The sequence below is a fragment of the Parambassis ranga genome, chromosome 3 (genome assembly GCF_900634625.1).
Source record: "Parambassis ranga chromosome 3, fParRan2.1, whole genome shotgun sequence".
Taxonomy (NCBI): domain Eukaryota; kingdom Metazoa; phylum Chordata; class Actinopteri; family Ambassidae; genus Parambassis; species Parambassis ranga.
Genome location: NC_041024.1, coordinates 9,188,006 through 9,203,531, shown reverse-complemented (window position 1 = coordinate 9,203,531; position 15,526 = coordinate 9,188,006). Strand labels below are relative to the sequence as shown.

At 40.7% G+C, this 15,526-nt stretch overlaps 2 protein-coding genes across 3 annotated transcripts in view; both read left to right on the top strand.

Annotated features, from left to right (window-relative positions):
- The window catches only part of rasa3 (RAS p21 protein activator 3), a 29,176-nt gene extending 21,664 nt beyond the window's left edge, over nucleotides 1-7,512 (top strand). For both annotated transcript variants that reach the window (XM_028401845.1, XM_028401844.1), the window contains exons 15-24: nucleotides 283-389; nucleotides 500-577; nucleotides 692-769; nucleotides 944-1,017; nucleotides 3,058-3,164; nucleotides 3,389-3,471; nucleotides 3,576-3,784; nucleotides 3,873-3,976; nucleotides 4,056-4,239; nucleotides 4,451-7,512. In XM_028401845.1, the coding sequence (XP_028257646.1) occupies nucleotides 283-389; nucleotides 500-577; nucleotides 692-769; nucleotides 944-1,017; nucleotides 3,058-3,164; nucleotides 3,389-3,471; nucleotides 3,576-3,784; nucleotides 3,873-3,976; nucleotides 4,056-4,239; nucleotides 4,451-4,526 (1,100 nt within the window). In that variant the 3' untranslated portion in view covers nucleotides 4,527-7,512. The remainder of the gene's footprint in view (nucleotides 1-282; nucleotides 390-499; nucleotides 578-691; nucleotides 770-943; nucleotides 1,018-3,057; nucleotides 3,165-3,388; nucleotides 3,472-3,575; nucleotides 3,785-3,872; nucleotides 3,977-4,055; nucleotides 4,240-4,450) is intronic.
- Nucleotides 7,513-8,232: 720 nt separating this feature from the next.
- pros1 (protein S) lies at nucleotides 8,233-14,918 on the top strand. The gene is made up of 14 exons (XM_028402639.1): nucleotides 8,233-8,456; nucleotides 9,481-9,638; nucleotides 9,972-9,996; nucleotides 10,077-10,160; nucleotides 10,258-10,380; nucleotides 10,470-10,595; nucleotides 11,298-11,426; nucleotides 11,548-11,788; nucleotides 12,030-12,216; nucleotides 12,367-12,531; nucleotides 12,613-12,781; nucleotides 13,435-13,571; nucleotides 13,668-13,896; nucleotides 14,031-14,918. The coding sequence occupies exons 1-14, from the start codon at nucleotides 8,378-8,380 to the stop codon at nucleotides 14,216-14,218; spliced, it is 2,040 nt and encodes a 679-aa protein (XP_028258440.1). The 5' UTR covers nucleotides 8,233-8,377; the 3' UTR covers nucleotides 14,219-14,918.
- The last annotated feature ends 608 nt before the right edge of the window (nucleotides 14,919-15,526 follow it).

The following is a 15,526-nucleotide window of genomic DNA, read 5'->3' as shown; positions in this document are numbered from 1 at the left end:
GGATAACAGAAAGGCTTTCTGTGCTCTGCTATTTGTGTCAGCCCTGAAAACAATTAAGCCTCCTACACACTGTAAGGTGAAATATTGAGTGTCTCAGACTGTGCTGCCTCCTGTTGGCCAACACCGGGAACTGCAGGCACAGAAGGCAAAGCTGTTTTAAACACAGTTACACACCTTCTGGCAGTAAAGAACACATAATGACTGTTTATCTGTTGTATTACATGTAATTTGAGCAGGTATGGTGGGTCATTTTTCTCTGGATTTGTTTGTCTTTCTCTTAAGTTGACCAAGATGTCCGATACACAGCAGTTAGCAGTTTCATCTTCCTGCGTTTCTTCGCACCAGCCATCCTCTCCCCCAACTTGTTCCATTTACGGCCGCACCATCCTGTGAGACTGACTTTTTTTTTCTTCTTGTTGACTTAAATACTGAACTGTTTTTCTTATCTCCCTTAAAACAACATTTTGTTTTATCTTGTCTTTTCTTTTTGTGTACGTAGGATCCCGCCACCTCACGGACCCTCACACTCATCTCCAAGACGATCCAGACTCTGGGAAGTCTTGCCAAGTCTAAATCTGTGAGAGCATTTCTTTCTTTCTTTCTTTCTTTCTTTCTTTCTTTCTTGTCAATCATTTGAGTATTGAAGTTGACCTCTTTTTTTCCCCGATGCTTTCCCTGGTTTCCTTTCAAGGCCAATTTCAAAGAGTCTTACATGGCTGCATTTTACGACTACTTCAATGAGCAGAAATATGCGGACGCTGTGAAGAACGTGAGTGTCGGGTTTCTTCTTATATGCAGTAATCATTCTGGTCATGAAGAGTGTTTTTTTAAACAAGAGAGGATGAAAAGAAGTGAAGGTTGAGTTACTTGGATGGCAAATGAGACAGAGAAAAAGTTGTAAATAAATGTATTCATTAATGACAGCCTCCACTTACCTCCACAGTTCTTGGACTTAATCTCCACTTCTGGAAAATGGGATCAGAAGAGCATTGAAACTCCCATCATGCTCAAAGAGGGGTGAGGAGCCAGTTTACTGTTTCATGGAGACATCACAAATGATCAGAAAAAACTGCCTCATGCACTGTGGCGACTCTTTATTCACTGCTAACTACACAGCTTTAATGTTTGTCTGTTTTCCACCTTATGTTTGTTTTCGCTTCTTCTTCTTCTTCTCGTATCTTAAAACAGGGGACAGAGAGTTAAAATGAAAAGACTGATTTATGCCACATTTACGTCACATAATACAGGAAGCTAAGCTAACTAGAGTCTCCTGATACAGCCCCTAGTCTCCTAGCTATTAGGACATTGTCAGAGTAGTTCTTTATATAAAGCTGCACTGACCTGTCACGGTCTGATTCATGTCTCAAGTGTCACAGTAAGGATACACCTCTGAGACTGTAAACAGAACTCTTTCTAGCAACACGTGGGCTGTTGTTTTGATGATATTTCTAATGAGCCTGTGAAGGGAGGAGAGTTTCCTGTTGACAGTAGTTGTGATAGCGCTTCACTCATCAGCATCCCCACTCTCTTGTTTCTGCTACCGGGCGTAGGAGTGTAAAAGTCACTATAAAGAGGGTTGATGGGAAGGGGTCAAAAGGCACGAAGGGCAGGTAAGAGCTTCTCTATATAAAGGCTTCGCCCTTGTGACCTCCCCCCCCACTCCGTTCTTCTGTGTGCACTGTGACCCTCGCACCCCCCACCCTTCAAAACCAAGCCGGCCATTTTCTCTCCCGCCAACATCATGTGCTGCCGTAGATGCTGCTGCACTTTACTTTATATCTAGCTGGTATATGAGTAAACCAAGTGACACTGTCGGACACTGTGACAGTGGACTAATGCAGTAATGGTATAAAGTAAAGTGTTAACCTTTAAACATGCTTACCTAGGAGGTGTCACTAGTGCCAAATGCTGTTCTCCTTTTTTTGCCATGCCAGACATGCTTGGTGTGACAGTGACAGCAGGGGTTGGTTACTGTACAAACATTTCTGGGATCTCGTATCTGCCCACATCCTGACTCTTTAAACTACCTTTTTCCAGACCATGACCACATTGCTATCATACACAGCAGAGTTTCCCCATGCAGCTCCAGGAGCAGCATGGAAGGAGTAAAACTGGCTACATGCTGCTGTTTACTGTCTCTGAAAGGACTGTGCTGGTGGTTTTACATGTTTTAGAAACCAGTAGCGTTCACTCCCACAGCACTGTTAAAGGACATTTCACAAAGCATGCCAACTGTTTCTGTTTATTTCAATTAGCTTACAGAGATTGGAAACATTCTTGAGGGTATCAAATCCATTATATTAGACTTATGAATCTATGTATTCATCTGTAAACAAGATGCAAGCGCTGCATTCATCGGACAGTCAAACCCACAAGTTAAGCAAAGAGCCAAGTCTAATGATTGTTTTCTTTTGGCAGTATAACTGCTGACAATTTGTCAATTAATCATCTGAGTTACAGGAGGAGGCATGCTAATTTCCATAAGGTTTTACTTTTCAATTCACAATGAATCCTCACAATAACACAATAGTTGTTGATTGTTAATCTGTGAATCCATCAGCTTCTTCAGGTTTTTATTTCTTGTGCTGTTAAGCAAATTAACACAGATCATTCGGTGTGATTGATCAGCTTTGTGAGGTCTCTGCAAGTTGATTCTCATAATGACCTGAAATAAACAGAAACCAGTGGCTGTCCGGAAGACTGGAAATGAATCAATATTGAATCAGTGATTTAGATTTATATCACATTTATAGACTGTGGGGTGAAATGTGCAAAAATGCTGGTATGTTTTATCAGCTGGCTTTTTCCATGTATGCACATCTGCAGCTAATTCTTATGCCAGCATGTAAACGGAATGATAAACTGTCCATTAACCAAAATAAAATGATAGTGATTGTTTAAAGATTTACATATTTAAATGTAAAATTTATAATTCATATTCTTATATGAATAAGAATATACATAAAGGAATAATATGTCAGTGAATTAAAATATAGATAAACAGCATTTCCATAGAACATCTTTAAAACCATATTTCTCTTTGCCGTTTGTCCTCAGATTCATGATCAAGAGAGCACAGGGGAGAAACCGGTTTGGATTGAAGAACTTTAAGAAGAGATGGTTTCGGCTCACCAACCACGAGTTTACCTATCACAGAACAAAAGGTAAGATTCACCTCTCATTTACTTATCAGGACATGAAGCATTTAGTCCGCTGCTCAGTATAACCTGCTCTCCATCATCGGACTAAATGCTCCATGTCCTGATAAGTAAATGAGCTAATACATACATACCATATATACGGTATGTATGTATTAGCTCAGTTTGTTATCATTACACTGGTTCTTAGCCATTTTCATTGTTTATAATGAACTTCCTGTTCCAACCAGGTGAGGGAGCTCTGTGCAGCATTCCCATAGAGAACATTCTTGCTGTAGAGAGGCTGGAGGAGGAGTCTTTCAAGATGAAAAATGTAAGGATTATACACACACACACACACACACACACACACACACTTCTAAAACTATGATCATTTGTATTTCGATTTTCCCCTCACTTGCTGTCCCTCTCTTCCAGATGTTCCAGGTTATACAGCCAGAGCGGGCCCTCTACATCCAGGCCAACAACTGTGTTGAGGCTCGTGATTGGATTGACATCCTGACCAAAGTCAGCCAATGCAACCGCAAACGCCTGAGCACCTACCATCCTTCAGCCTACCTCAACGGCCACTGGCTCTGCTGCAAGCTCTCAGCAGACACAGCCCCAGGGTGCACACCCTGCACCGGGTACATAAACTTGTCAAACTCTATACAGCATCAAATTCCTTTTCCTTTGTTTCCTCTCTCTAAATTTCTTGTATTAATCTATTTTCAGCGGTCTCCCAGCAAACATCCAGCTGGACGTAGATGGAGACAGAGAGACTGAGAGGATTTATTCCCTGTTCAGCACATACATGACCAAACTGATTAAGATGCAAGGTCAGACTCAGACCTCCACATTCCACATGTCTGTCTCCATTTGCACATTGCTCCATCTCACTTAATGTTTGCATTGCAGAGGCCTGTGGCAGTAAATCTGTGTATGATGGACCGGAACAGGAGGAGTACTCGAGTTTTGTCATCGATGACCCCCAGGAGACCTACAAAACCCTGAAGCAGATCATTTCAGCTGTGCAGACCTTGGAGCAGCAGCACACCAAGTACAAACGGGACAAGTTCAAGAAGACGAAGATAGGCAGCCAGTACGTCATTTGTAGTTTGTTTATTTGTTTGATTATTTTAGAGAAAATCCATTGATTGTCTTTTATAAAGATCTTCTTTTAGGCCAGCAGAGGGTGCAGTGATCCTCAGCTCTGTGATATTAATTTAACATTGCCAAAGTATGCTGGACAGACTTTTGAGGAGATTTTGTACTCCCACTCCTGCTAATCCTTTTCCTCTTTGTTTCCTCAGGGAGCATCCAATTGGAGACAAGAGTTTTCAGTGCTACATCCGGCAGCAGTCTGAGAGCTCTACCTACTCTATCTAGCCATGGGCCTGTAAAGTACTGTTTCACAATGCCCAGAACCAGCATATTTGTCTTTACTGCAGAAAAGTCCATCCTAACAGAGCTCCGAGTCTGTCTGCAAAAAAACATCTGGAAGAGTCTCTTTTAGCATCAACGAGACCGAAAAGAGCTGTGTGGATGGACTTTTGTTTTTTTTTTTTTTTGGAGTGCTCCAAAGTTGGAGGAACAGACCTCAAATCAGCAAGAAAAAAATAGTGGTGAAGGAAAGGAGGCGTATGAATGAAGACATAATTACACCATATATACATGGTTGATGTTGATGGGAGAACAAACGTTTTTCACTGGACAGCTATGACAGTGACCAACACGCACTTTAATCACCTCCAAATCTGTGGATGAGCAAGCCTCGCAGCACACCTTTCAAAAAAAGCTTTTCATTTGATTTGTATTTTGGTTGTTGTGACATGTTCCCTTTTATTTCACGTCTAACAGACCAAACTCTGTACGGAAGGAAAGACTGCAGTTTTCTTTGTTTTGTGAGGGGGTTGTTCCTGCATCCTTTTTTCTTTCTCTTCTTTGGCCCTGTTCTCCTCGGGAAGGATGAGAAAGGAGAGTAAACATGAGAAGTGATTGTCGGGACCAAGCAAAGCCGAGGGCAACTTGATGTTGGCAAAAAAATCACTTCACTTTTTATTAATAGTCTGCTAATTGAAGCTTTGTGTTTCATTTGGAGCCTGTTGTGGTTGGATATTCTGCCTCTGTGTGACTTGGTTCACAGTATGGTGTCTTGTTTGTATTATTTTCAAGCTGCTTACACTCTCTGCATGCTGTTTGAAGGTATGTAGCTTAGCATGGAGGAGTTCATGGAAGTCAAGATGCAACTTTGCTTTAAAGTAAGGCAAAATGGCTCAGGGATCATCTTCTGTGAACATTAACCTGTGAAAATGAACGGAAACAGTACAACATACACACAGTGACCACTTTATCAGGCCCACCTCACATTCATTTCAGCCAAAAATTCTGTTTTAGCATAATCAATCTGTGTCGGTATCATCAGAAATGAATTCAATTATGTTTGTTAGTTACTGTGATTTTTATATTTAATAGGCCAAAGATTATGTCTTGGCCATTCGTGCTTGTTTTTTATTTCTCATTTAATACTTGTCATGTCATTGCATTTAAACAATACCACAACAAGCACCGAATTGCGTTGCCAAAAGAAAGAAGTTTCTCAAAAAAAAAAAGAAAGTTACTGAATGTATTGTCATTTTAATAATTATAGGTGCTTTTTGGGCAAGAATATTTAGGAATATGTGGGTGGAGTCGAGTCATGTTGTATGTTCCAGAGAAGTTCTCCTTGCTAAGATCTACATACACTCAGAGGCATAAGCTAGTTTCACTTTGTGTAAGAAGAACAAGCCAGGCTTCCCCTTCAGCTATCACAAAACAGCTCATTAACCGGGATGTTTTTTTGTTTTTTTTTAGCTTCACATCTAATTACTCCATATGCTAACACTTTAACCTGATTTGTCTCAAGTAATACTTGTGAAGTGAGTAGTGTGTGACTGATTGTGTTGCCCTGTTGGCTGCCTAATCATGTGGTTTTCTTTGTTTAGTGATATTCTTACATTAGGAAAGCTGCCTCCTCCCCCCCTGTAGTTTATAAACCCATGTGTATGCATTCCTCTGAGAAGCTGTCTGCTGTGAATCTTCCCGGGCAGCACATCAGAATCTATTGAAGGTACAGGATTTATTGTCAGTGACCAGCTGTGTTGTGTTTGCTCCATGCTCTCCAAAAAAGCGACCACTCTCATTGACTTTTAGCACTCACTCTGGCCAAACCAGTGCATGTGAAGAGTACAGCTGCGGTCTCAGTGATGGTAGCCCTCCACCACAGGCCACCACAGATGAATTTTGTATTTTTCCAAACTTAAAGTATAGGTGTTTTATGTAGCCTCATGGGTGTTCCCGTGATCACAGGATCCCAAACAGTGCCAGTCATCACTTTTCTAAAATTTCACTCTTTGAAAAACAAACAAAAAAATGATTATTGTTTAGATATGTTTTTATATATCTTAAAACTGTTTTAAAAACAGACAAGCAATTATTCCAATGACATCTTTTTTCTTTGTCAAATATGTTGAACTACAAACTGTAAGGAAGCTATTTGACTTTTTTTCTATCTGTGTCTTCTCATACAGAAATATTGCTGTGTATGTGAACTGAGTGACTGAGGTGTGTGTGGGTATTGCGCATGTGTGTGCGTCAGTATGAACACGAGTGACTGACATGATGGGTTGTATTGCCAATTGATTTAACCCAGTGTTACAGGCAGAGTGTCAATTGTTAAAACAATCACTGCCTGGACTTATACTAAAGAAACTGTTTCTCTGCTCTGACCTGATGTGGTGTATCCCCTCTTTCCTCTTGTATAGAACCACTGCTTATATTCAAGAAACATTTGCCAATATATTCTCCCAATCATTTTATGTAAAGTAACAAGAGATGATTAAGAGATGAGCGTCGCTTTAACCTTGAACTTTGGTGAGTGTTTGTCTCATTGCCAATTACTAACTCTCCTCAGGTTTATGAATACACTCATATTTATTATCATTTTCAGTAATAAAACAAAACAACCTTTCCCAGAAGTGTCAGCTGAGTTGGTGCAGTGATGGCAGTTACAGTAACAGCTACTCCTCCATCCCCAAGCCCACAAAGGAATGACTTTATGCAATAATGGTGTTTCAGCATGCAATAATATTAATGTGCCCTCGATAAGCCTGTCAAATGATCACAAATTTAAAAATGCACATCTGCTGACATTGTTTTTTTTGCAGTGAAATGCCTCCTCAGATAAACACATATTATAAAGGGAGAACAGTGTATTTTGTACAAATATTTTAAAGTATTAAAATAAGCCTGATATATGTGTACATAAAACAGTTGAATGAATGGTGAAAATGTGATGTGTTTTTTTCCCTGAATAACTAAATGAAACCAATATTAATGCACATGTGTCTGTGTCATCATTATTCAGATCACTTTGTTTTTCACTTTTAATGTTACAATAGTCTGTTGACATAACCTTTTGATATAGCTGTAAAAACATCAATTTATGTTTGACTATTTGTTTTAACTGATGTACTGTGGTTTTCAGGTCCATCTAAAATCTTACACTATATCATATTTACATGACAAATAACATTTTATATACTGTTTTGTATTGCTTCCATCATTTTCAGCAATAATATCAAAAATAAAAGCTAACGCTGCTATGTCACATTAGCTAGCTGTCACGGCTAAAGGTATTTTTATTAATATAATACACTATTAGAGTATAGTGTTTTTAGAGGCACTATATATTTAAATAAAACAACTACATAATTGCCAACAAGTGGCGGCCATTTTTTTCTTGACAGTTGCCTGGCAACAGCAGGAATTTTTACACTTTACTTTCGTGTTTAGGTAAGGCTAACTTTCCTGACTTTTTTATCGTTTTTGTGGAAGGGGTCAACAAAATAGTGGCTCTGCTAGAGTGTGTGTGTGTGTGTAGAAGCCTGTGTTCTGCAGGCCTTCTGTGGGTTATTATGCTGTGTAAACCTATTTTCTGCATGAGTTCAGAAGATTCAAACCATCAGCATGCACGTTAACAAAACAATGGCGGAGTGGGTGAGTGTGTTCGCAGCGCTCCCTAGCTGCGTCCCCGCACACACCCCTCCGTGTTCGCTCCCCTGGCAGCAGCTCCCTCTGCTCCCCCCGCTCTCTCTCTCGCTCTACGAAAAACACTTTCGGGAAGAATAAAGTTTTTTTCTGCGCTCAGCCAGTCCGTACTCAGAGCCAAACCGTGGCCTAGCAGGAAGAACGGCTTGACTATGTGGAGAAAGAAGCGGGCTCTTGGGGAACCCTTGGCTTGTCTCGTATTACTTGTGACTCTCGTCGATGCTTATCGATGTAAGTATGTTTGCGGTTTACATGTTGAACTGTTGGAGTAAGTCACGGAGCAGCTTGTGGAGTCTCAGTGGCCCAGTTTGAAACGGAACGGAACGGCTTCCAGCCTGGATGTGACCAGCTGGCAACAGTTTCAGCACTTTTATCACTTTTTAACATATGTGAGCAGAAAAAAAAAATGGGTTTCTGGGGTTATGACTCCTTTCTGCACCGCGGAACAATGCTTGGACAACATGAGCTCCTGGTTAAAACTACTAGGGGTCATTTCTGGGAAATAACGGTTTCGCAATGACCTCTTTTTAAGGCCAATTCATAGTAATTACTTTGTCCAGTTGGTCCATGAGCCATCTGTCATGAGGAGGGAGAGGAGTTAAATTCTTGCAGGGATCAGTCATGTTTTATTATAATGTAGCTGCATGTGCCTGAGTGTATTAACCAGCCATGATGGATGGTCACCTGCACAGTCATTTGAGATGGTTTTAATCCTTTATTAGTCCCTCAAAGGAGAAATTCACAGTGTTACAGCAGCCAGGAAAGATAGAAACAAAGATTGTAAGAAGAAAAGTAGCAAAAATAACAGAATAAAGTGACTTCATTACTGAATTTTTATTGCACATTACAATCAGGCATGACAGTTATATTATACTATATACATTAGAGCAGAAAGAGTTATTGCACTGCATAAAAGAGACAAGTTATTGCACAGGAGGTAGTGTAGTTGTTAACAGTGAGTATATGTGTTTGTGTGGTCTGTTGTGAGCAGGCCTGATTGTACAGTCTAACAGCAAGAGCACTCCTTCACACAGCGCCTGTTAGTAACAGGCTGTTACTAAAGGAGCTGTGCATGGGCTGAGAGGTGTTCTCCAGCAGGGAGGATATAGCTTTGCCAGCATCCTCTGATCTCCCACCTCCTCCACAGGATCAAGTGGGCTCCCCAGGACACAGCTGGTTTTCCTAACAACCTTAAAAGCAAACAGGCAGGTTTGATGGTGGAATTATATTTGAATGATGACATTCTGTCTTCCAGTCCTGAGCCAGAGCACAGCCTCCCAGTTCCTGAGCAGGCACAGGAGAGCCAACTCTCTGTTTGAGGAGAGCAAGAAAGGCAACCTGGAGAGGGAGTGCATCGAGGAGCTGTGCAACAAGGAGGAGGCCAGGGAGATCTTTGAAAACCAGCCAGAGACGGTGAGACAAGTGGTTAAGATGGCGGGGGAGGCAGGCAGCCCAAAACACAGAAGGTTTAAACAGGTGTCCTAACAGCAGGTGGTAGCATGGGTGAAAAAGCAAAACAAAGATTTTGATATTTGGTTTACATCTGTAAGTGCCAAATGATTTACTGGAGTAGAGTTGGCACACTTTGTCTACACTTGATGTAGATCATGATCAGATTTATTGCCACATACAGTTTGTTAGGTCTTAGTACTGCATAACTAAATAGAACATAATAAGAGAGATATTCATGGTATGAAGGAAATTTATGTTAATCTAATGGATCAACATTTGTTGTGGTTTTTCCAGGAATACTTCTACCCAAAATATGTTGGTAAGTTTGGTTAGTTAATTGCATGTTTTTTTTAATATAATTTTCAATGCTTTGTGCTCATATAAATCCTCCCTTTGCAGTGTGTCTCGGTTCATACCGTGTTGGCATTAGCAACCAGAACTCAGATCTGGCCATCCCATCAGATCTGCGCACCTGTGTAAATGGTAAGAGACTTCACTGTATCTACATACTTTTCTGTCCCAGAATAATGCAAAAAAAAACTTTAAATGTCATCCTGCATCTGTGCATGTTTAAACCCAGAAATCAGTAATCAGTGCAAGCCGTATCCGTGCTACAAGGAGGGCTCAGAGCGCTGCATCGATGGCCAGGCCTCCTTCACATGTGTATGTAAGCCTGGCTGGAAGGGGCTGCGCTGCGAGGATGGTGAGTTCTCCATAGGATGCTAAACATTATAGATCCATGGCAGTTTGTACCTGATGTGTAACATCTGGTGATTTTTTTTGTCTGGGCAGACATTGATGAGTGCTCAGATCCTGAATTTCCAGCAGGATGTAACCAAAAATGTAAAAACATTCCTGGTAGTTTCCACTGCATGTGTGAAGATGGATACTTCATCAATGACAACATCAACTGCGTGGGTAAGACTTGATATTTGATATTTATGTGAGCATGTATGTGAGTGGCTTACGTCCCATATATGAAGTCACAGCTGTGTGACCCTGCCTATAGATACAGCTCAGACAGAGTTTTGAACAGCAGCTGAGCAAACAAGGATATTATTCTCTGTGATAACTTCCTTTTTATTTATTCATATGGAAAGTGGAACCCTACGCACTTCCTTCCTCCCAGCTGTTGCACTCAAGGCCCACGCCATTTGTTATTTCTAAAGCTGACCTGAGGTGATTCCTTATGTAACTTAATATGGAAGCGTTGAGGTGATGGCTCTTCCTTTTTTCTGCAAGCACAGCACAGCATTCCCATAACCCCTCATTAGAACCTGCTTACAGTTCCTAAAGGCTTCTTGTCTCATTGCAGCATGTTTCTGTGTTCTTTATTTTGTTTTACGTGAGCAGTTCAGTCTCTGTTTATCTTTGAGTGTGTTCAGTGCTTGTTGAGTACAAAGTCTTTACAAACATGGACTTGGTCAGTTTGATGAATTTGCTGTCTTCAGTTATTGATGAGCGCAGGTGGAGATTTGTACAGCACATGACATATAGCGCATATACGTCATATAGAGAAGTAGGAATGGGACCAAAGGGTTGCAGTTCAAATCCCCAGATATGAAAATAACTCTCTTGGAATGACTTTTCTTATGCATCTTTTGACTGCTTGTTTTACAGATATCAATGAATGCCTATTGTACCCCAGCATCTGTGAAGAGCCAGCAAAATGTGTCAACACACCAGGCATGTTTGAGTGCACATGTCCCCGGGGTTTTAAATATAACTTCACTTCCAAGACCTGCAATGGTAAGACTTCAAATTTTTCTTCCTGTATTTAGTCATAGAGTCTGATAGGTGAAGTCGGAATGTTGACTGTTAAAATCAAACACCTCACTGTTGGTGAATTCCTTCTTTCTTGTTGTTTCAGATGTGAATGAGTGTGAGCTGAGTGTGTGCGATGGGACTTGTATAAACACAGTGGGCAGCTATTCTTGCTACTGTGATGGGCGTCAGGGTTTTCGGCTTGCAGCGGATGAGCGATACTGTGAAAGGATTCCCGTCTGCGTTGACCTGCATGACTTTAAACACCCCGAGATGCTTTACCTGGGGGAGCAGTTCGCAGGACTTCCTGTCATTTATCTACGCTTCCGTCTACCAGAGAACACAAAGTATGTGTTTAGCACACACTTGCATATTCTGACAGCATCTGAACATATCATCATGGTTATAACAGCAATCTTATATAGTCAATATGATTATTTCAGACATCAGGTATGACTGCAAATGGGGATTGTGGATAATAATCCACAAGAAAATACTTTAAAAAGCACCAGCAGTTGACAATAGTGCGTTAGGACATGTCTTGACTAAAAATGGCTGTGTAAAACTCATATGTCTGTGTATTCATAGGTTTGCAGCTGAGTTTGACCTCCGTACGTTTGATCCAGAGGGAGTTGTGCTATATGCAGAGTCCTCCCAGGACTCGTGGTTTATGTTGGGGCTCAGGGGAGGTCGCATTGAAGTCCAGTTCAAAAACCAACACACATTTAAAGTTACCAGTGGAGGAAAAGCCATCAATGATGGACAGTGGCATGTGGTAAGGAAGTGCTGTAGTCCAGTAATCCCAGCTTGTTCTCCTATGCCTGGCACAGAGGTCACTAAAGTGCTGATCGATAAATGGAAAGTGCATTGCATTGGTATAACATGTGCTGTGGTGTTGAAAGTGTTGTTGATGTGCATCATACAGATCTCTGTGGACGAGCTGGAGAGCAGCATCAGTGTGAAGATCAGTAAGGAAGCTGTGATGAGCATCAACAGCCCGGAGAGTCTCTTTACGTCAGTTAATGGTAAACTGGAGACCAAAGTCTACATCGCCGGTCTGCCTAACCGCACAGACAACGTAATCAAACCTGTAAGCTGCACATGTCCCACACAAACAAGTCATTTGGCAGACCGTGTTTAAAACAAGTGTGGCTCTCTGTCTAACTGTCAGATTAACCCTCGACTTGATGGATGCATTCGGGGATGGAACCTGATGAACCAGGGGGCTTCTGGTGTAAAGGAGGTCATCCAGGAAAAGAAGAGTAAACACTGCTTTGTATATGTGGAACAGGGCTCGTTCTTCACTGGGGCAGGCCTGGCACACTTCAATATAAACTACAGTGAGTAAGTTAAGTTATAATTTATTACCTGCTAAAGGAATCAGCATCTGCATTCGCTTTTTGTTCTGAGGGCATTGAACCACTGCAGTGCAGTGAAGTGCAGCAGGAATAAATGTACTTTCAAGCATATTTTCCTCATTTAAAAGACATGAGACTAGTGAGTAGTGTTACCAAAAACGAATGTTATGGGGACCACCTTGACAAAACACATGCGGCAACATAGAATTTGACATTTGAACTTTGCTTGGCTTTGATAGGTTTGGAATAAATACAAGCACAGGTCCAAAGTGGACATACGTGGTGGGTTCACTTGATGAGGAGCACAATACAAAGTCTTGGAAAGACCTCTGGTTGCTCTCAAACAGTTTTTTGTGGCCATACATTAAGACACATTACCAGTAACAATTCTTAAAGGCTTGGGTATTCTATTAATGCATTGCACTGCTGCAACGTGATCTTTGGAGTGTTAGGGCTGCCTTAATTATGTGATTTTGATAATACAGATGTTTACACGGTACCCTTGAATTGAGGTAAAAATGTCCAAACTGTGTGTATTTTCAACTCAACTCAAAAACAAATAAAAGAATTTTAAAATCAGTGTAAAAATGCACCAGGAAAATCTCAATGTCTACTATGTATGTGTGTGTAATTAGGTGACTCTGGGAGCTGGAATGTCGATATAAAAATGAACATACGTCCATCCAGCAGCACAGGGGTCCTCTTTGCTCTTGTCTACAACAACTTAGTTCCCCTGTCTGTTGCCGTGGTGACAAAGGAAGAGGAAGATGCTGTGAGTTCATTCATATGTTTTTTTTTAGAATCAAACACATGTATTTTTGTGTGTTAACACTCATGACTAAACTTGTTATTGGTCTTCACTCTCCAGAACTTGCAAGTGTTCTTGGATGGCGTCTCCGTGGCAACACTGGACTCGCTGATGTTGTGTTATCCTGACCGGCTGACTGTACATCTGACCGTGACACCTACAGATATCCAGATCACAGCAAACTCGTCCACTGTCAGCTACATGACATCAGATGCCCTGCAGGAGGCACTGGAGCGCCTCAATGCCACCATGCAGAATCCCATCAGTACTTACATTGGTGGGATACCAGGTCAGTGGAAACAGAAAGCAGCTAGTAACTGTCATTTATCAGCTGAATAGATCCACCAAGAAAATTCCAATATGATCAAAATGTGGTTTTTATTACTGCCATTCTTACCTAGTCTCCTACTCTGTGTTGAACAGACGACGTCCCACTGACTGCCACCCCTGTGACAGCCTATTACCACGGCTGCATGGAAATTACTATCAACGGCATGCAACTAGACTTTGACGCGGCTCTCAGCAAACACAACAGCATTAAGTCCCATTCCTGTCCTCCTGTCTCTGCTCCTGAGAGCCACCCTGAAACGTCATACCTGCACAGAAAGTGACCTTAATTAACAATCATTAAAAAGCCCTCAAATTAAGCAGCATCCCGCAGGAGCTACTTCTGGGATATTTCAGAAAGTGAAGAAGAGGTGACGAGGAGATAAAGGTAGACAGTGTCTTAAGCTTTGTCCTGAGCCTTTGATGCATAAAGTTTTTTGTGAATAACAACAAAAGCTGGCTTGCCAGCAAGCTAGTCAGAAGCTGGGTGACGTAGTTGTAGCAGATTGTTGTGATAAGTTAAATGTTTTCCGAGAAACTTGGAAAAAAAGAGCTGAGCTCTGTAGCACGCATACCATGTGTTGAGCAACAGATGGTTGTGTTTGTGTCAAAAAATAAACAAGTGGTCACTGTCGACCAGGCTGTGAGACCACCTGCATCTTTGTCCTTGCTGCTAAATCATGGTGTTATCTCTACATTCTGGGCAGAAGTACAAATTGATGTGGCAGTAAAAAACACAGAGGAGGTGAATCATCATTCCTAACAGGAGCTCTGCCCTCCTGAGATAATGCATTGATTTAATATTGTTATCAACATCTTACCATTCTCCACCAGGGTTCTCCTAGTTGTCTTGTGTCCAGAGTTCACCTTGTATATAAAACAAGACATCATTAATATATAACTTAAATTTAGTTGTTCAGTGTTGTGTTTGTTTAATGTTTGTGGTAATAAAACTGTATCAAAGCAACTTTAATTTAACAAAAATCAATTTGAATTTTGTGCTGCCTTCCTGAAACACCAGAAACAATGCCACACAGAGAAAGGTCTTCAAAGAGACTCAGAGAAGTGTTCAGAATTACTTTCATGGTTTGTCTGTCACCATCTCTCCAATGCTGCTTAGGCCTAAATCTTTGCTGACACAACAAACTCACACATCCACCTTTTACAAAACTGTCTGACTCAACATCAAGGAATTCTCCTATGTTTAGAGATTATTTTCACATTATTCAAAGCTTGGATTTATTTACATTCTCTCTCTCTATTCAATATTAAAACATTAAAATATAGAACATTATATATAGAATTTAAAAAAGAATATACTATCCTGAAAGGTCGTTGAAGGTTTAAGTTGTGTATAAGTTGATACATCACCCAATAATTGTAAGCAAAAATAAACATTTCTATATACTAAACTATAATACATTGTAAGTGATACTATAAAGTAATTATTTTTATTTCTGCACTACCCACACAATTAGTATATATGTGCACAGAAATAAAGAACAAACAAAAATATGCAGACATAAAAACTTGAATAAATGTGAAAATGCTAATAAATATATAATTACATACATACACAACGCATTATGTAT

Bases quoted from the DNA above. Each gene is read 5' to 3' on its own strand.
- pros1 (XM_028402639.1), top strand. From the start codon at position 8,378: ATGTGGAGAAAGAAGCGGGCTCTTGGGGAACCCTTGGCTTGTCTCGTA. The intron at 10,161-10,257 runs GTAAGAGACTTC...GTTTAAACCCAG, and splicing joins TCTGCGCACCTGTGTAAATG to AAATCAGTAATCAGTGCAAG. The intron at 12,217-12,366 runs GTAAGGAAGTGC...TGCATCATACAG, and splicing joins ATGATGGACAGTGGCATGTG to ATCTCTGTGGACGAGCTGGA.